Genomic DNA, 21,401 nt, shown 5'->3' on the forward strand with positions numbered 1-21,401 from the left:
ACTAGTTTCACTTTCATATATGGATCTTTTGTGTTTTGCCCTTTTTTTTTTTTCTTCCCAGCACTACCAGAATACTCACTTTTCTGTCTGACAACCATTTTAAATCTAACTTAAAGGAAATAACAAATTAAACATTTTGTATACAAAAAGCAATCACTGTTAGACACTCGGATGCTGACTGAGACCCAGACAATAAGAAACTCAGAGCCTCACAGCAGTAAGGCCAGCGAATGGTGTCATGCAGCAGATGGAGAACTCCTCCTTAGACACTAAGGCTAAATAGCAGGACTCAAGTAACATAAAGTTAATGGGACAGCTGTTGTAGGTTGTAAGTTATATGTGTCATAAGCCAAGGGCTACCTGTATGATAATGTGCTAATACTGGTGTAATTTGATGTACTGAGGAGCTCATAGATATTGTAGCAACCCCCTACTCCCAACAATGCAACTGGAGTCAACTCTACACAAACAGTGGAACGAGACTATTTTTCTATGACTCATTAAAATTCTAATTTATTTCATTTTTTAAAAAATGGCTGAATTTACGAAACACAGTGATAAGTAGAGAAAAGGGTGAGACTTCAGGTGAAAGCAAAACCAGCCAAACTAGTCTGACTGAGTACCAGTACAGAAAGTTTAGCAAACTGATGTTTGTACTGTTCTTAATTTAGGTAATTTTTTTCTTTGTTGAAACACAAGACAGGTTGTGAGAAAAGGTTCCAAGAAGTGTTTAATCATTTCGAAAACCTTTATCTTTTTTACGTAAAGTGAGACACATTAAGGGACTTTGTTCGTGATTACAATAATTATTTGGCACACTTCTTTCTTTCACCATGTGATTTATGGGACATTCATTCAAATTCATAGTAATTGGAAACAATTATACATATATTTCATGGCTTTCTTCAATGACAGAAGACTACTTTACTACTAAATTAATTATGATTATAACAGAACAACAAAGCATAACAAAACAGATATTCTTAAAATGTTTAGACACATACTGTGGTACAATGATACTATATACTGGCTGTATTGAAGACTGACTAATGGTACATGGGGAAAATACAGTATTTCAGTTCTTGCCTGGATTCGTTTATGCTGTTTCTGATGCTTTATCTTGAAGAGGCACTTCAACACCTTTTGTTTCCTTCAGTGTGCTTTTGGACCTAAAATCACAAATCATAAAAACACCCTTGCTTACAGTCCAAATGTCAGATTGCTTAACCTTCAAGGCTACTATGTAATTGATTCATAATAGGCTGAAATTCACAAAAACAGAATGTCCATTATCAATACTTACTTTTTGCTCTTCAGTGCTAATACAATCACAACTATAAGTATTATTGCTCCAGCAGAACCCATTAAAATTCCAATAATTAACCCTGCAACAAAACAGTAACAGTTAAACAACAGTTAATCAACATTCATTTAAATACTAAAAATGGGTATGGAACCCATGAAGGATGTATTGCTTTTTGTCTCATTGTTTTCCAAGCATAAGTTATTTGTGAACAGTATTACAAAAGACACAGCATTATTGTGTCCCTGGAATTTAAAATGTGGTAATACATACAGTATAATACTGTGCATATAATCTGAAAGACTGAAAACTAAATGTTTCTTTTTTTGTAACAGGAAACTTCAAGGGACATGCATATGGTGCTTACCGATTGGTGTATCGCTTTCAGTGTCAGGCTCTAGAGTGCCATCAAAATCATCTATGCGCAAACAGAGGGGGAAAAAATAATTATACTTCAGCAAACCCATTTTCCCTTAGATATTTACATTTTCAAAGTTCCTGTAGACACATTCATAAAGTAAATCAAAGAAAGTTGCATAATATCATGTATATAGAGCTGCATATTGCACAATAAATTATATTGATATGATTAATAATCTCAGCCATAGTCTGTCATGAGTAGTGTGTTCTTGGTGGCATGCAGTAATCTAGGTCACATCCCATTTCCCAGAATGTGAGTTTTACTCACTTAGGATTTATGAGGCTTATTCCAAAAAAAATCAACTGCCCAACCTTGTTATCCAACGAAACCAGTACTGAGCCAAAAAAATCATAATTTTGTAGTGTTGCATATTAGTTCTTCTAAAATATAAATATTTGTCCGATAAATGTGTTTGTTTTTTGGTGGTTGTCACCAAAGAGGGATTTTCCTTCGAGGCCTGTTTTTCAGTAGTGTAAATTGTTGTATAATCTTGCTATCACTGGCTATAAATTACACAAGTACAATAAAACCCATAATTCCATCTTTTGCCAGCTCATGCCAGGTCATTTCTCAGACCATACATGCCCCAGTATTTCACACTGTACTTTTTAAAAAATTATTAAGTTTGCATAAAATACAAATATACATTTTCCCATTCCAGCTACATGTTTACTGGCATGGAGTATGAAGTTTATTTAACTGGTGAAAGTGGGCACGTCTTAATGCATAACCTACCATGGATTCCCGAGCAGGTGGCGTTGCAACTGAGTTCATCAATGAAGCGATTTCCGTTGCCTCCGCAGCCAGAATATTTGAAATGTGTGCACCTCTCATTAATGGAATCATAGTGCCAGAGGATATAGTTATTGAAGCAGTGCCCATAGCTCTTCTGGAAATGACAGGCTTTGGTTTCTAAACAAAAGAAAGGTAATGTACAAGCACATAAAAATGAGATTCATATGTATAAAACCATGTCAGACCTCAAATTGTATTTGTAGTCAGTTGTTGCAATAATAACCAGACCACTGCATCGTTTAATCTAAATATTATGTAATGAACTGACAAATCAAAGAATAAGTCCACAAAGCACAATTGTAAAAAGTATGCTGATAACTATGATGAAAAATGGAAAAGACAGCAAAGTTACGATTCCTGAGAAGAGAACATCACAGTACAATGATTACAATTATTACAATATTCAAATGTTTTTTGCTTAAAGTTTATTGCCTTTGCCAACAAAATTGCATGTAAGCAGATATCAGTGTAGAATGACAATATTATGTCCCTGTTGTAAATTTCTGTGCTTTTACAGATTAAGATTAGTGGTTTATTCCAAGATGGGTTCGTTTAATATGGGATGCCCTCCCCAGATCTATCGATCAAACTGGACAACTCACTCATTTTGCCCACCTCCTCGACTAAGAGTCTGTGAGTGACGACTGACTCAAATCTGTCTTTTTCTCAGCACAAGCCACAACCCGGTCTTACAGATACATCCTGCATAACATCCTCACCTCACTACTGACTCTGCCCAACTACTTGTCCAGACCATGGTAACTTCCTATCTGGACTACTGCAACTCTCCCCTGTGTGGCCTTCCTGCTACTGCCATCAAACCTCTACAGCTGATACAAAACGCTGTTGTCTGAGTTGTGTTTTATTTGCCAAAGCATTCCCATGTATCTCTTATACTCATTTCCCTGCACTGGCTTCCTATAGTTGCCCAAATCAAATTCAAGACCCTAGTTATTGCCTACAAATGCATCAATAGAACTACTTCTAGCTATTTACAAGATCGATCAACTGCTACACCCCAACCAGACTGCTTTGCTCATGTACTTCTGCTGGCTTGGTGGTCCCACGCACGAAAGGTAAAGCACGGAGGTTCTCAGTTCTGGCTCCGTTGTGGTGTAACGACCTCCCTCTCTCACTCAGAACTGCTGGAACTCTGTCCGCATTTAAAAAGGGTCTGAAAACTCACCTCTTCCACACTCACTTCGCCCCTGATCTCTTAAGCTCACGTAAGGTGTAAACGTTCATGCACCGTAACTTTATAATCATCTCCAGATAAGCCTTTACACAGCCGCTACTCCTGTACTGTATGTAAATGTTTGTGTACCATAAAAAAAGAAAAATGTAGGAAGATTATTAGGATTCATTTATCCTGCATTTTATGCACCTACTCGAGTGATGAACATCGGTGCTTCAAGTGGAAAGAAACTAGGTTTACTGAAGAATGTCTGCAACTATGTCTCTTTCTCCTAACGTTATGCACAAATTGTATTTTCGCTGAGATGTACGTTGCTTTGGAGGAAAGTGTCTGCTAAATGAATAAATGTAAATGTAAATTATTATATTTTAAATATGATTCTGGATGAAAGATTAAATTCTTAACGAAAGCACAGGATTATCAGAACTTGGAATCTGGAAGGAAAACCACAAGGAAAGCAAGCACAAAAAATAGGACATCAGACTGTGGCCATTTACAATTCTATTAATATCACAGTAACAGTTTCTAACAGTATTTTTAAATATAGCATTATGCAAATGAGTATGAGGCTAGAAAATAGCTCACTGTTATACAACTGGATCTTCTAGCAATCTGTCTTACTTCACTGGTCCATCACATAGACTTTTTCCCCTTATCATGCCACTTTGACACAATGTCCACACACACATTGTCTGAAACCGCTTGTCCCGAGCAGGGTTGCGGTGAGCTGGAGCCTAACCCGGCAACACAGAGCGTAAGGCTGGAGGGGGAGGGCACACACCCAGGACGGGAAGCCAGTCCGTCGCAAGGCACCCCAAGTGGGACTCAAACCCCAGACCCACCGGAGAGCAGGATCCGGTCCAACCCACTGCGCCACCACGCTTCCCACTGCACAAATAAAATAGCCATAAGAGATATTGATTCTATTTGCAGTCCCACGACATGGCTTCATTGTGGCTCACCACAATCATATTACAAAGGTAATTCAGTCTTGAAGTGCCCTTTGTGAGCTGAACTCTCATAAATCGGGTGGCACAGCAAGTAGCGCTGCTGTCTCACAGAACCTGGGTGGTGTGAAAGGACATGGGTTTGATCCCCTGCTTAGTCTGTGTGGAGTTTGCATGTTCTCCCCGTGTCTCTGTGGGTTTCCTCGGGGTGCTCTGGTTTCCTCCCACAGTCCAAAGACATGCTCTTCAGGATCACCCATAGTGTGTGAGTGACAGAGACAGTGTGTGTGTTCTACTGATGCATGGATGAGTGACCCATTGTAAATAGTCTATCTAGCAATGTAAGTCACCTTGGTGAATAAGGTGTGTGGGCTGATAACACTGCATAGAGTTCATTGGAAGTCGCTCTGGAGAAAAGCATCTGCTAAATAAATAAGTGTAAATCATACATGTAATTACCATTAGTTTTAATGGTAAAATTTTTTTATGCATTCCTGAGTCTCAGAACTGACACCCATTTATGCTGAAACATCACCAAATCACGTTAAAATGGAGAGGTACTTCAATAGTTCACATTAATTTTCACAGCACAACATAACAGTGCACTTTCTTTTCATTCATTACTTGGTAAGATTGCATATCCAACTGCACTTGTTCAGCTATTTTGTAACTGTTGGCGTATCTGGGGTAAGGACTAATGAATGTTTACTCACTGCTATAAAAACCTATCCCTTAAGTAAGCAAAAATATACATGCCTGCATTTGATAACTTGTGGATAACTGACCAAAGCCCATATGACTGTATTCTAAGTTGACAACTTTACTACACACTTGTTAAAGGTGTAATTATTTTACTGAAGGATATACTTTAAATCCCAAAAATTATTCATCCTTTCTGAACTCCAGTTTTTTCAAAATCCTCTGTCACACTTGAAGCTTCACTAAGTTGCTGTTGTGTTTTCTAAACGAATCTTAAAATGACAATAAACTTGAAACGTGAAATAAATTGTTACTGTTGTAGAATTTTTTTCCTCACCATCCATGGGATAGATATCACCAGCTGTAGCGGAGCAGTTTCTCATGCACAGCTTGTCAGTGAAGAAACGATTTCCATTGCCGCCTTCCCCTTTGTACTGAAATGGTAGACATTTGTCTTGTGCCTTGTCGTAATAAAGACGCACTAAAGCTTTAGAGCCAGTTCCTGGATCCATGGGCAAGTCGCACAATGCTGCAAGAGTAACAAAGATGATCAAGTTAGAGGCGATGCCTTTATAACGTTTAAGTTTGACTTAAACTGGATATCCGCACTTCAGAATGTCAGTTGACGTTGTGTTCATGAAGCGATCCTGATTTTGGCTTTATGATACTGAATATAACACAGTTGATCCTCCCACATCGCGGGGGTTGGGGGCTCAGCCCCCCGCGACATGGAAAAACCGCGTAAAATTTTCAGGCCCGAATGTAGCGAAACAAAGGTAGCATCTCCAGTTGGGGGAGAACTTTTTTGAGATTTAACTAGTTTTAGGACATTTTTCAGGCTATTTGGTACTCGGTCATATATTAAAGTCAGTGTTAAGTAAGATCTCCTTTTCTTTTTTTGATAGATGGGCTAGTCGACTCATTAAGTTAACTCCATAATGGCGGCCAGCAGCAGCTGACATACCCGAAAAAAACTTATCAAATAACTTGATGATTTTCCCCTAAGTTCATCACTTTCCTCGATTTCTTGGAATCACTTTCTGAAACACTAGTAGCTTTACATTTTGAAGCCATGACTACGTCAGGTAGAACACGCAAAGTTTGCGAGATAAACGCGGGACACAAGATCACTAGATGGGAGGAGATGTTATACACGTGTCACTGACACCATTTTGATACTCTGAAGTGCAGATATCCAGTTTTTTTGCAAAGTCTAACTTTTTACAAAAGTTAATTTTTAAAAAAAATTGTGTATATTCATGGTATTAAAATGCATTAATATTATACATATTTTTTATGCATTTATGACTCACTAAACTTTTACGTTTTCTTTATCTGCTTTATCTCTTTGTCTGCTACGTGCGCCGTCGTCTGCAGTGCTACGCGGCTTCCTGCACAAGGTCACAAAGCTCTTAAAAATCCCCATGTAATTGTTTGTTGCCGACCCGCGAGAAAAATCGAAGCCTCAATGTGGGAGGGTTAGCTGTATTATGCTTTCCTAATATTATAACTTTCCTTCAAAGTGCATATGTGTATGCTGCATTACCTTGTGATAATGACAGAAGTAGGAATCAGAGGGTTTTTTTAAGTTCTAATATGTAGTACCCTTTTAAAATGAAAAATACATGAAAATTCCATGCAATATATAGTACTAGTAATTTCCTGCTTTCATTTCCACAATTAGGGCAGATAGGATAGAAGCTCAAATGGCACTGTGGGGGAGGGATGCATAGTGTCTCAGAACAGTACAAGTGTGATTTTATACAGTGTTTTTTTAGGAATTTAGCTGCATCTGCAACTTTTACCGAAACTACTCAGCAACTAAAGAGATCTGATTGCCTATTACTGTGCTTTTTTGATTGAACACCGATAAACAGGTGATGCACCAATCTCGATATTATGAGACAATTGATTGGTATTACAGATTAAACACTTTGTAAAACATTCTCCCAATTTAAATGTACACTGTCTCCCATGTATAAAGCACAACAGCAACACACTGAATAGGAGGTTGTGGAGATTATGTATTTTATTTTCAGTCATTTTAAAATAGAATTTAATGTTGCTTTGTAGCCGGGGGTGCGGTGGCGCAGTGGGTTGGACCACAGTCCTCCTCTCCGGTGGGTCTGGGGTTCGAATCCCGCTTGGGGTGCCTTGCGACGGACTGGCGTCCCGTCCTGGGTGTGTCCCCTCCCCCTCTGGCCTTACGCCCTGTGTTACCGGGTTGGCTCCGGTTCCCCGTGACCCCGTATGGGACAAGCGGTTCTGAAAATGTGTGTGTGTGTGTGTGTTGCTTTGTATTAGTCAAAATGTGTGTGTGTGCGCTACAAACTCTGTTTTCCTCTGCATATTAGCTGGGCTTCGTATTCTAAATGGTATATTTACATATAACACAATAACCTTTCATGTTTTCATAATTATTCCGTGAACCTTGTGTTACAAACATTTGAATGACAAAATTTTAAAGATATAAAGATTTGTCATGTTATGTATTTTTAATTGAATTTTTTCATCGTTCTATTTTCCACGGCCTCTCTCAAAACAAGGAATGTATTTCCTCTTGCCAACCATAGGGGCTATGTCCAAGACATTTACAGAAATTGTCCAACGAGTAATTAAAGGTATTGTCTGGTTATAACAGAGGTATTATTTCTATTATCACATTCTGTTGCAAAAAGGAATTTTTCTACATCTGTCAAAAGTGTTTTTGTCAAACAGATTCACCACACTACATGTAATGTATTTATTTATTTCCAGACATTTAAAAGTCTACATGGTAAAAATTAAGTTCTAGTGCAGTGGCAAATGGTGTTTGACATTTTTCAGGTGCTGGAAATTTACAAGAAAGCATTTTCCAAAATTTCTTTCAAAAGATTTCATGTTGCATTTCCAAAAACTGGCTAATATTATTGAAGCATAATTGCTACTATTGTCAGAGTTTCAGGAGGCCTTATTTTAAAAATTCAGCAAAGAAGTTCTGTATGTTTTACAACATAATAAATGAACATAAAACACAAATTGTCAAACCATTACTTGCAAAACCATTCGTTTCACAAGTATTACACTAAACCAATATACAACCTTCCTTAAAATGATTATCAAACAACACACAAACATATAAATGAAAAAAATGACATCAAAAACTTACACTCTTGAGTAAAGCCACTGTAGAATGTTGTAAAAACTATCACAAAAATAGGGAGCAGTTCCATTTTGCTGTTATAACAGGGAAATTTCTTTAAATGAACGTACAGTTGAAAAGCTGACAACGGGTGGGTGGGACATTATAACCTTTGTACTTTCCCTTGATAAGAATACTCGTTATAGAATGACTGATGTTTTATGGTTATTATCTACAACGTCAGTGAAATCTTTTATCATGGTTTAACATTTAACTGAATTATAGGTCTTGATATCCAGATGTACTGAACAAATGTGTAAAGGCATCATTCTAAATATTTGTTAATAATGTATTTCGATCCATATACATAGGGAAGGCAGGGACTGAAGTCACACCCCTCTCCTAGACTGATGACTGCGCCTCCAGAAGGCTCATAAAGATGAGCACAAAGTCCAACTAGCTAGCCCAACTCACGTATGTGAGCAGAGAAAACAAAAGAGTTTGAAATTTTTGGTTTTGAATTTCAGAGTTCACTTCTGTTATTAAAGAATACTGCTTTGGTTTTTCTGAAAATTTAAATTCTGTTTTGAGCACTGTTGTACATTTCAGTTCTCCATTCATTTTTTTCTTTTAGGTCATGTGCTGTAATGTCTGTGAATTATAGCAAAGTAGTTATATGTGGACACAGTAATTTTGGGGATACGGCGCAATCTGTAATTATTTGGACAGTAATGCTGTTTTCCTTTTGGCCCTGTACTCCTGCACATGAAATCTGTAATGAAACAATCACTGTTGAGGTTAAAGTGAAGACTATCAGGTTTAAATTGAGGGTATTTTCATTTATATTGGGTGAACTCTCTAGGGACTAAAGCCCCTTTTATACATAGGACCCCCATTTTAAGGATACAAAAGTAACTGGGCAATTGACTTCTCAGTTTGTTCCCCCACCACATTTAACTCTAGCGGTTAAAAGCACCGTAAATAACCCTGCATTTGATTCATGAACTTACATGCCTACATTTCAACATGACAATTAGGTTCTCCAAGAAACCTCAGACAAAACTAAAATGGATTAAAAAATACATCCATCGGCTCCATCTCCATCCGTCACTGTTAGACACATGGATTAAAATAGAGGTGGTTGTATGCCCCAGGTGTGACAAGTCCACCCCCAACCCCCCCACCGACCATGTCACAGTACACCATGTGGAATAAAGATTAACCCTGTTTCCGCATTACTGTACATTGCTATTGGCTGGTTCATCGCATAGGCATGTCCAATGTTCATCAGCTTTTAGACACTTTTGACTTCTATTATCAACCCAAGTAATAAAACATTTTTATCACTATATAGTAAGGTGAAAGAAAATTTGCCTGCATGTTCCTCTTTATTTACTTGAAACAATACTGGCTGACAAGATGAAAATGTTTCCCTAGTTTTTGTAGCAATTATATAGTTTGACATATTTGTCTGCTGAATTCTTAAAAAAATTATACCTAGATTACTGGATTCATGGCTTAAAATTGTTACAACCCCAAGGTTGTCTAGTGGTGTAACAAAGGTGTTATGAGTTATGAATGTACCAAGTTATGAGTTATGAACTGACAAGATAACAAATAGGTTGCATAAACAGGAATGTGTGTTTAATGTTTTGGTGAAAGGGCAATTAATCAAAGTGTACAAAAAAGAAAGAACCTGGGTGATGTGAGAGGACATGGGTTTGATCCCTTAAAACTGTTAACATGCACATTTTATTCAGTTGTTCTGTTTTACATGAAAATTTTGTGATGTCCAACACTCCTGTTTCCCGGAGAGACATGACATAAGGAGATATATGGGAATCTCACTTGGACTATCATTATGGTATCCTATTGACCTTCACCCAGATCTCCCCTCGATGTTTAGACTAACTGCAATTGATGTCTAAAAAGGTATGATGCGGTGACAAACAAGCTGACAAAGACATACTTAGGTGATTACATTTTTTAATGTTGGACAGTTTTCATTTGTCAAGATTTTCCTGAGAAAATAGCAGTGTGAGCTAGAACTCCAAATGTGATTTCAGTTTATTCTTTTCAGAGAATGAAATGGTTAATTTATTTAGCTAACATGGTTTATATTTTTATTTTTCACATTATTGTGTGTCACATGGAAGAGCCTGATTGGTTAGTGTGTGGTGCCATGACAACTACATTACTCACAGTGTTTCACTGTTCAGTAGTCAGTACTATTAAAGACTGCATCAGGCTGAAAGTCCGTCTCCAACCCTAGCACCTGCTATAATTAACTCAAATAATTTTAACATATATAAAGTGTGAGCATATAGTTTACATTATCATTACATAATCATTTCCCTGCAACAAGACCTGAGGAGGCCGGACCGCTGCGATACCAGCAGTGGATGCTGACTGAAGCCAATGACTGCCAGCCATGGATAAGACATGCCTATGTGAACAGGGACATCAAGTTAACAGTCATCTGCAATGCTATTATTAGTTGTAAACTGTCTTAAAAGTCTTTTGTAAACTAAAATGTCCAGGAGGGATGAGCAGCCACTGACACTTGAACCCCCAGAGGTTTTTTTTCCCCTTGACTTTCAGTTGGGAGTTTCTTGTTCCTTTCCTTCGTGGCCAATAGCATTACTTATAACTTTGATTAATGCATGGACAATGTAGTAATTTAGTATTATATCTAACTATCCTATTTGTTTGTCTTATCCCTTTGTTCAGCACACTGTGCCACTGTGTGAGAAGAGCACTCTATAAAAATTAATTGAAATGAATAGTACAAACTATCTATTTCATTATTGCTCTTTTGAATCCAGCTCACTGGATTGTGTTGGTCTGTCCCAGTGGACACAACACGTGGAAAAAAAGGTCATAAACAAGTAGAATATATATGGACATTTGGCGTAAAAGGCAATTCGAAATTACGTGGATATCAGAAGATTACAGCAGGTAGTCCGGACGGCTGGAGGAATCATCGGGACACCCCCCCCCGACTCTCCAAGAATTGTACTCGTCCAGAGTGAGAAAAAGGGCTGGCAAAATCATCCTAGACCCTTCGCACCCAGGCCACTTCCTCTTCGAACCCTTGCCATCTGGCCGGCGCTACAGGGCACTCAGTACCAGGACAGCCAGGCACAAGAAAAGTTTCTTTCCTCAGGCCATCTACCTCATGAACAGCTAAATGCCCCTATGGAGTAAACCGGTGCAAAAAAAAATGCTATTTATATTTATTTTTCACATCATATCTCTTATTTACTTTCCCTTGCATTGTATATAACATACCTGTACAAACATATAATATCTAGTGTCTATTTTGTATATTGTGTACTTTATATATTTTCTTTTTTTTATCTTTTATTAGCCCACTCTACTTTTATTATCTGTGTCTTGTCACTGTCATTCTGTCTGTGCTGTGGAAGTTTCTGTCACCAAGACGAATTCCTTGTATGTGTAAAAATACTTGGCAATAAAGTTCGTTCATTCATTCAGTATGTGTGTGATTTAAAATTATAGAGACAGTCTGCAGTTATATTTAAAAAAAAATCCGAGTTTTCCCTGGGGGAAAAAAAAAGTGTGAAACTGCGCAGTCTAGAGGTCAACACGCTTTTTGCGCAACAATTTGCCGCAATTACTCAAGTATTTACCTTCATCGTGTTTTACTCAAAAACTACGAAACAACGGCGGGGACTGCGACTTTACGATAAAGAAATGAAATTCTATTAACAAAAATAAGCCTGCGTGTTAACACCCAACTTTCTACTCGACACCCTTCCTGTATCGTACCTTTTATAGGTGTGACCCGACCGGTAGGTGGGCGTTCCTCTGCGCCCGGGACACCTATAAAGCCCGATGTAAGGAGGAGGGGCAGTTTGGCGGGGCAAACGAATGTGAATAACGTGTTGCCAGCTGTAACTCGCGGTAGCCGAATGGTTCCCGGAACCCTGTAATTTGGCTTTAGTCTAGTTTAAAGACAAAATGCTGCCCAGCGCAGGATTTTTCGCCACCGTCACGTGTCCTTTCCACGCGCGGGGTTTCTGCGAGCGACCCTTCTGCCCTTTCAGACATGATGATGCCGCAGAGCTGAGCAACTGGAAAATACAAGGTTCGTTCAACAGCTGGATTCTTCTGGTATTTCGGTCAGTGGACACCGATGTCTGTCTGTCTATGCCTGTGCGTCTTTGCTTGTTGTTTTGATTTGTTTGCTTCGCTTTGTAAAGAAGCCAGGCTGTTTTTCTTTATTCCTCTGTGTAAATTTTTGAAAATGGGCTGGTTGCTGTACAGAGAAAGGCTTTGGTCATGCATCTGAATTTTATAGCAGATATAACTTTTTTTTTCCTTCTAATCACTTATTAAAACACCTTTGAATTTCACTGATATACACTGCAGACTCCCCCATGTAACTGATCTGAAAAGATGTATAACCCCATGATTTCTACACAGGAGGTGGAAAAGCTCCTCTGCCTCTCTGCAAAGAAGGCTGTTGGGTAACTACAGAGAAAAACAGCTGCTTTTTGGAATTGGAGAGGATCAACAAAGAGATTGAAACAGTCAAGTGTGAGGTGGAGAAGGAGCAGCGGCGGCTATCCCATTACCAGACTTTTCAGGAGGACTGTGCTGGTAATGGCTCAAGCAATGATTTGAATCTGCATAATGGACTCAAAGGTAACTGTAATAAGATATTGCACTGTGTTCTAATTATATATAATCTATTGTAATTTGTGTAATGTGTAGGATGTATATGATGGACTGTTCCACACCACAGAAAAATCTGGACTATGACATTATGTCCAACTATTCTGCAGAATTACAGCCTAAGAGCGCTGTAGAATTCCCAAAGCCAACCTGCGATGGAGAGGAAAGGCAGAATCTTAAAAGGACACGAAAAAGCAGTTCTGAAAACCAAAGTGGGTCAAGAACTGATGTGGATTCAGATGAGGAAGGAGTCTTAATAATTGATATTCCAGCACTAGAAGAGCACAAGAAGAGGCCTAGGTCCACGAAGTGCAAGACCAACACAAAGGTACTGCTGGAAAGATCTGAAATTGATGTACCAGTACCCTTGATGTCTGAAGTGTCAGCTTCAACAAAACCTGACTTGGATGTTTTGACTTCTGCTATGGAATCTGGGTATTCTAACTGTGCAGACTCAGCAATAGTTAATCAGGGAGATTATGGTAAAGGAAAGCTCTTTGAAGATGTATCTCAGTGTCTGGAAAAACTTGAAAGTAAAAAAATGGCTTATTTGCCAGAGCATGAGCTTGTTAAAGGGAGCAAGATGTATGGTGTTTCAGAATGTTCTGGACTGATTTCAACCTCTTGGCCTGAGAAGACTCTGCTAGTCAAGCATACTTCTACTCCACCAAGCAAAATGGAGACTGTAATTCAGAATATAATTCCAGCTGATCCTTTTGATAAGGACTACTGCTTACAACAGAAACCAGTGACAAGTCGAGCTGCTTCCGAGGCTCTGAATGACGAATATTCCTCGGCTTCAGCCCTTAAGGCTAAGCATGAAGAGCAGCAAGACACGCAACAAGCTATCCCTTCAGCTGAAACCACTTGGGTGCCTGTGCTACCAGGTGTGTCGTGTGATCAAAAAACGGTAACACCGTTGAACTTTGCAGGGGCTCTTCTAGTAGGTACTGGTGATCACCAAACTGCTGATCACCAGACCACTAACCAGCTGACTCCTACTAATGTGCAACAGATCAAGCAACTTGCTGTTACTAATTACCAAGGTGCTGACATACCAGCAAAAGATTACCAGCCCATCTACAATCAACCAGTGGCTTCTACAGATGTTTTCCAACCAATATCCAAATCTTTGACGAGCACTCTACAACCAGCTTCTTGTGACTTTGGACTGTATGCTACACAGCCAAACAATATACCTGGAAATGCCAATCAAGCTATTGGAACAGGTTTGAGCTCTGAGGAGGACAACTGTTCTGACGTGGAGCTGTCGGACAGTGATCCTATGGAAGAATGTTACCGCATATTCATGGAGGCCAACCAAACTGAACCAGCACAAATCCAAAATGACATCCAGGTAAGTCAAATAACCTCCAGGGTAAATGGACCCTGTAAATGTAGAAATAACTCTGCCTCCCCCTGCAGACAGAGACTGTAGTTGTGGAGAAGACTGAAATGGAGAAGAAACCTCTTCCAGTTTCAGGGCCAAAGAAAAGAGTAGCACATGTGTCCAAGCATGAGGTATGTTGTGGCAGTGGGTGGAGTCTAGTTCCTTACTGTGGAACAGAAATTTTCTGTTATTTATAGTTGGAAATGAGTCATAAGTAAAGATGTGCTAGTAAAAATCACTGTTGTAATACTTGGCTGTATATATGGATAATATACTGGAAGCTGTATGAAACTCAGCTGAACTTATTAAAATGGCAGTTTTGTAAGACTTTCTGATTATGGGAAAGTGCCAGATAATCATAAATATTTCTGATGATTGGTATATTCATGAGCCAGTTCATTGTCACTACAAAATAGTAGTAGGAAAAGTAGGCAAATAGATTTAATTTATCATAATTGAATCTTTACTATATTAGAAGGTGGTGCCCTTTTTGTCAAATTTTGAACAGTTTGGATTCCAGCACCCAAAATTAATCACTAGAGCTGAGTGTCTTGAATTCTTGCTAAGGAGGCAGAAGAGGAAAATGCTATTTAATGAGTAAGAGGTATGCAGTCACACAGGTGACAGTTCATAATGGAACATGTGCTCATCCTGGACTGTCTGAGGGTTTGTTTTACAGGTGAGTAAAAGCAGGCAGCAAATGCTTGTTCCCTTTCAGAGAGCACACCTTATGTTGTCCACCTCCAAACTCCAACAGCTGGAGCAAAAAGCCACAGTGGCAATGGCCAGTGTCAAAGGGGGACAGACTTTCACTACTGTCACAAGTCTGCAGAAAAATCTGGAAAATGTAACTCCTTCCCCGTCGAAGATTCCTGTGCAAACCAGTAAGTGTGGGAAGCTTGAATCCTCAGAAAGGAGAAATGGTGGGTTATCACGAGATAGTCAAAAGAAATGTAAAGTCTTACAATTAGGGTGTAATTATCTAAATTGAATTTAATACTGACAGAGAAGTCATTGTTTCTTACATCTGTTTTTTACAATACAAACAGAATACCTGCACTTTTTTGGATATTCTTAATGTGTGGTATTAAGACTATGGACACTTTTGCACACTCTGAATATGGTGAAGGTAAATCTTTGTTTCAAGCACTTTGATTTTTGCCATATGCCAAACTTTTGTCTCCTTAGCCTGTGTAAATATCCTCCCAGTTGGAGCCACTATACAGTGGGCCAATGTGCACTTCATCCTCCCAGAGGGCACAATTGCTCTGCCCCTGAGTTCTGTCCCCACCCCACCAAGTGCTTCCAGCATTCATTCCCCTATGCCACTGCCTCAGCACCCTATTGTTACCCCTGCCAAGGTATTGTCACTTCACCTACATTAATATGCAGTGTTCAAGAGTCATGTAGTGTCAAAATGGGGAAATATGTCATACAACTGCACATGTATTTGAATACGTGTATATTTTGTGCATCTTTGGGAATTATAGCCCCTGCCCCAGCCAGCTGCTTCTAAGCGGAGGCCTAAAGTCCGTCCAGAGGCCAGTACCAAAGTTCCCCATGATCTTCGGCAGCGCTATGTCAACTTGTTTGTTGAGGAATTCCTGAAAACATCTTTTACTGTCCAAGATGCCTTTGAAAAGGTCTGTACACAAATGGCAATGTTTAATTTCAGTGACATCTATATTTTGTCAGTGGATAATCTACAGTATGTGGGGAGAAGTACCCTGCCACATTCCAACAGTTAATAGTTTAATACCAAAAAAGTAACAATGATCCCTGTACACTTGTAAATCATTCAATGTTCCTTTCTCTTGTTCCTGTCAAACCCCAATCCAAATTACCTTTTTTGAAGATATGAAATGCGGCAAATTACGCTTCTGTACTTGGTAGTGGCATGTATGTTGGAGTGGTCAATACCTGAAGTTATTTGCTCTATAAATAAAGCTAATAGATGATGGTTTTAAACTCAATTCTCATAATGGAAGAAATGTGATCTGCAGAGTTTCTTGGTTACACCTGTAATTTTGTCTTTATGTACATGAATTTAGTTGCAATTTCCCAATGTACAATTTCTCTTTCTATGACCCAGTACTTAGACAAAGTCAGTTGACTGCTACTTACATTTAGGCCCTAGCTGAAGAGAAGACCATATATGACCGAAGCATAAACAAGCTGAAGTATCTCAGTGTGGCTGTTAATGTGCTCAAGAGGCTCAAAAACCAGTGTGTGAACTCTCCTAAAAGTAAGTGTAAGGATAAATGTGTCTTCTGTAAACTTGTTCAGGTATGTAGTTTTAGAAGCCTTTTTTCCTTATGAAAAACACATTTTATTAAATATGTATTAAAGAAAATTGGTATATTGTAAAAAGCTAATTTCCAAAGGCCTAATGCATTGTTCTTGTTTCAGCCAGTACTGAGGCCACTGTTCTGGGGTCAAGGGGCCACATTTCTCTTAGTCCTCTACTTCTGCTGACCAGTGGTATGATCCTAGTCTTGTTTACCTTTGAAAACCAGATTTACAATGTAACACTTCCCATTGGTTTTAAATTGAATGACTTGAATTACTTTGTGCTGTTTAACTTGTTTTCAAATGCCATTTAATAAAACAAGATGCCCATAATTTCAGATACAGCGGTGGTTGCTTTGTACAACCAGCTGAAGGATTATACCTTATCTGAAGCTCTGCTCAAGGAGAATAACTATGCCTTTGCCCACCCGGACATACCTGGAAGGGCCATTCAGTATGGTAGCATCAGAAAGGGAGGCACTGACTGTAGGTACTTTTCCCAATTTCTCAGTTACTGCTAAACAAAATTCTAGGTTGAAATGAAGCTGTCTTTGAAATAGCACTAAAGAAGATCTGCTGTCGATGTGGAGCAACATTCTCTGTGAGCTTGACGGGGACCTATACCAGAAAGGAGGAGTGTAACTATCATTATGGGAAAGTAGTAGAAAATAAAGGTAAGTGGCCAAAATTTCATGTTTAGTACCACTTCACAGAAGTAATGTCTAGCTACCATGAGCTAGATACTGCTCCACTGTAGACTGACTGCAAATAAACACTTACTACAGACCAAAATAAATTCTAGTAGGCAAAAATTGTTTAGCTTAAACCTGTTGTATGTTAAATGCATTCAGATTTAGATCTTTCAGTAAGCAGAATTCTAAAAACATAATTGAAGGAAGAATCATCCATCAATGGGCAAAGAGCTGTGTGAAGAGTCCAGACTGTATATAATCACCTTTTAGTGTTTGATCTATAGCATGAGTACTCCAAGCAACACTTGTGGTATCAACTTTCTGGCATTTCAGTACCTGGTGGAGTAGAAACACGCTACAGTTGCTGTGAAGGTGCTGTTGGGACCCCTGGGTGCCAAGTATTCAAGGTAGTAGTCATGCAGTTTATAGTTCTCATGAGGCAGGTAGCCTCACCAGGGCTTTTAGGAAGCTTCATGATCTGAAGTCTGTTAATGCCTTGACTTCCTAGCTGCATGTGCATGATGCTCTCAGCCTTGATGGCTTTGTTAGGAGCATCCCTAGCCCTTCACTGGACAATGGCTGCCCTGGTGTGTTTGCACTGGACTGTGAGATGGTAAGGATTTGGCCACTTGACATATTTTACAAGACTGTTACAATATTTTGGGTTTTCTGAAGGGTCTTTGGGTGAGCACTACTAGTACCTATAAGAACCCTGTAAACCCTTTCATATTAGTTTTAATCAATTGCTTATCTCTAACAGGGGTCTCAAACTAGGATAGGCTTTTGCTCTTTCCATGTATGCTTATGTGGTTTTCTGTCTACATGTTTGGATCAGTGCTACACCACAAAGGGTCTGGAACTGGCCAGAGTAACAGTGGTCAATCCCAAACTGCAGGTCATCTATGACACGTTTGTTAAACCTGACAGTGAGGTCATTGATTACAATACCAGGTATGATTCTCTGACTTGCACTGAAACTGACTGGCCACATCTGTACACCAATGACAAATGAGTTGCCTGCAGGTTCACGGGAATAAGTGAAGAGGATCTCTCCCAAGCAAACTCATCTATTTCTGACATCCAGACATCTCTGCTCAGTTTCATTAATGCAGACACCATACTGATTGGCCACAACTTGCAAAATGACCTCTGTGCTTTAAAGGTGGGTGGTTTCTTAAAATTCATAGTTCTGGTACAATTAATCATGGCTGACTCATGATGTCATTTGAAGTTTACTTGCATAAATGGTAGTCTTTTAATGCTGAACAAATTCAGAATTCATTCAACTTTTCTAGCATTTATGTAATGGCCCTACAGCTGATGTATGCTTTTAGCTTGTTCACAGCACAGTTGTGGACACAGCTGTGGTATTTCCTCATTGCCTTGGGTTTCCTCACAAGAGAGCACTCCACAGCCTTGTTGCAGATCATCTCAGAAGGATTATTCAAAGTGGTAGGTTGAGGATCATTCAAACTTTGAAATCAGCAGATAAACATAGTGATACAAAAACTATTTAAGGAATTCTACTTGTGGTTGGAGTATTAATTCCAGTTTCAGTGGTCATAAGGCATTTTTTTAGTTTAAATCACACTGCACCATCTTCTAGGCTTTGGTTAGTTTTCTCCATAGGTCTTCAGCTTGCCCTTAAGATTCCCCACTGAGCAACATATGATTAAGAGTGTTAAAATGTTCAACACATGTCTGCCTCCACATACAAAAAGTGTCAAATTTTGTTGATAACCCATCCTGATGGGCATTGTGCTTCCTTTAGTTTCTGGGCATGACTCTGGAGAAGATGCCATTGCTTGTATGGAACTAATGCTGTGGAAGGTAAAGGAAGACTCCAAAGGGAAGAGATTGTAATGGGATTAAAGGATAACTTTACCTGCTCATGGAAGGCATTCCACTACTGACAAGAGAATTCATTCATGTACCTACATCTATTCCGTTCAGTATTAGTTGTGAAAGTTGGTTCTCCTATGTTGGTGTTTTGGATTACTTAATAGCAATGTCACATTTCTCTACTTCTCTTTAGAGTGTATTGCAATACCTATGAATATTGCAAGAAATAGAAGGGTGAATTAAACAATTTGCTGGATGTCAATTTTCAGACTGCAAAAGTAAAAGCATATGAAACGGCTCTAGTCTGTTTTTCATAAAGGGGAAAATTGTGGCAGGGTCCCATGTAAACAGATGTCTAAACACTATACAGTTTGGAATCTATCCCTCTTCAGTTATAACTTCAACTGTAGCAGTCTGCTACTAGTGTTACATGTGCTGTTGCATGGTGTACTTCTCTTCAGGTCATATTGCATGATGTTGTACAACTGTGTGCATAACTTAAAAACTTGTAGAAATGGGTGTCCCTGAATTACTTTACTCTAAAAGGTAAAGTATAAAGTATGGCTGGAAGTTAAAGACATGGACTAGCATGCATCTTGTAGGCTCCATTACTTTTTGTCAGTGCTTATGATTCTGTTCTCAGACACAGGCAAAATTTAATTTTAAGTAGAAGTGAGAGAACAATGCATGCTTGCTTTGAGTTTGTGCCAATGCATTGTGGTAAGTGATAACTTTATATAATGTTTTAAAAAAAAAAAAAAAAAATCTAGCTGAGGGGGCCATATTTCCCCTAACCTAAATTCTGTCATGCAGCATGAGATCATAATCAAGTATATCAAACATGACATGAATTCAGGTAATTTAGTACAGCAGCACATGGCTGACTTCTTCAACAGGGGCAAGACATGCTAGAATTCTGCACAAAAAGGGGGGGAACTCTGAGCTAAAGGGGAAGTGCAGCTGGCTCATGCAGCAAGAGAGTGACTCAGAATACACCAGTCTACAGCAGTAGGGCTGGAACACAAACAGTTGGAAGGGCTTATTTAATAGCCACACCAAAGCCCCCCTGAAAAGTTGTAACCAGTATTTGGTTATTTTAAACTACTCGCAACTCAAATTTTGTAAAGTTGTTAATGTCTTACCTGCAATTTAATCAGTCAAAGGTTTGCATAAACTTGTATGAATCATTTACTTTCACAAAACTTTGCTAAGTTTTGACTGGTCTACTCTAACTTTTGATGTACTGTACCTGAATGTCCACCACACTGAGATTTTTACAGCACCTGACCCACAAATAAGTGTAGGGACAGCTGTATTTATTGATTGTGACCCACTAGTATGAGTGACTTCAGTTACAAAAATTATTTTAAAAGTAGGTGAGGACTTCTGGCAATGGGGTGCTGTGTATAGCTTCATAAATAATGACTCCCAAGTCAGTGACTCCCCCCACTCAGCATGGTCTCCTAGGGACAACCACTTTGTCACAGGTATTATCGATGAAGCTGAAAAGCAGTTCAGTGTTTCAGGTTGTCCAGAAAATACGGGAAATGAACAGGAGTCAGCTTAATTTAACCGACTAGAGCCCCACGTGTGATCACTGCGCAGGCAAGACACCGTGGGTGGTGTGTCACAGCAGTATACACGTCGCTTGTCCCTCACATAACGGTTCCTATTCAATGAAAAACGATTACAACAGCTTCCGGAAACATCCTTTTTTTTTTTTTTTTTTTTTTTTGTAATTTAGCACAGTAACATTTTCTTTTCTTGCACCATTATCATCCACATCCATCACATCATATCCTCCGAAAGATCTAGACAAAGAATGGACGCAAGCGACAGCACAACCACACAGTGAACCCCACGTAGGTAATTCCTTATAACACAACTTCAGTCCCTAGGTACAGTTTCAGAGCCGTCATTCAACATAAAAAACAAGTAAACGGAATAAACATGTAAGGGCAACTGTATCACTGACAGTTTCAACCAATCACAACCACTGATTAATC

The 21,401-nt window shown here is 39.0% G+C and overlaps 1 protein-coding gene across 1 annotated transcript; it reads left to right on the top strand.

Annotated features, from left to right (window-relative positions):
- The first annotated feature begins 12,373 nt into the window (after window positions 1-12,373).
- On the top strand, window positions 12,374-19,687 carry LOC108926577 (RNA exonuclease 1 homolog). Its single transcript, XM_018739317.2, has 17 exons — window positions 12,374-12,592; window positions 12,931-13,152; window positions 13,293-14,539; window positions 14,608-14,703; window positions 15,330-15,495; window positions 15,761-15,933; window positions 16,063-16,215; window positions 16,703-16,817; window positions 16,982-17,053; window positions 17,201-17,347; window positions 17,422-17,535; window positions 17,887-17,960; window positions 18,062-18,166; window positions 18,389-18,504; window positions 18,577-18,715; window positions 18,888-19,005; window positions 19,325-19,687. The coding sequence occupies exons 1-17, from the start codon at window positions 12,466-12,468 to the stop codon at window positions 19,414-19,416; spliced, it is 3,276 nt and encodes a 1,091-aa protein (XP_018594833.2). The 5' UTR covers window positions 12,374-12,465; the 3' UTR covers window positions 19,417-19,687.
- Window positions 19,688-21,401: the final 1,714 nt, after the last annotated feature.

Source organism: Scleropages formosus, chromosome 7 (assembly GCF_900964775.1).
Source record: "Scleropages formosus chromosome 7, fSclFor1.1, whole genome shotgun sequence".
Taxonomy (NCBI): domain Eukaryota; kingdom Metazoa; phylum Chordata; class Actinopteri; order Osteoglossiformes; family Osteoglossidae; genus Scleropages; species Scleropages formosus.

What these genes read in the sequence shown, in the direction of transcription:
- LOC108926577 (XM_018739317.2), top strand. Translation starts at nt 12,466, where the DNA reads ATGCTGCCCAGCGCAGGATTTTTCGCCACCGTCACGTGTCCTTTCCAC. An exon ending in GTGTGTGAACTCTCCTAAAA is followed by an intron (nt 16,818 to 16,981) that starts GTAAGTGTAAGG and finishes TTCTTGTTTCAG; the next exon opens with CCAGTACTGAGGCCACTGTT. An exon ending in CAGAAGGATTATTCAAAGTG is followed by an intron (nt 19,006 to 19,324) that starts GTAGGTTGAGGA and finishes TGCTTCCTTTAG; the next exon opens with TTTCTGGGCATGACTCTGGA.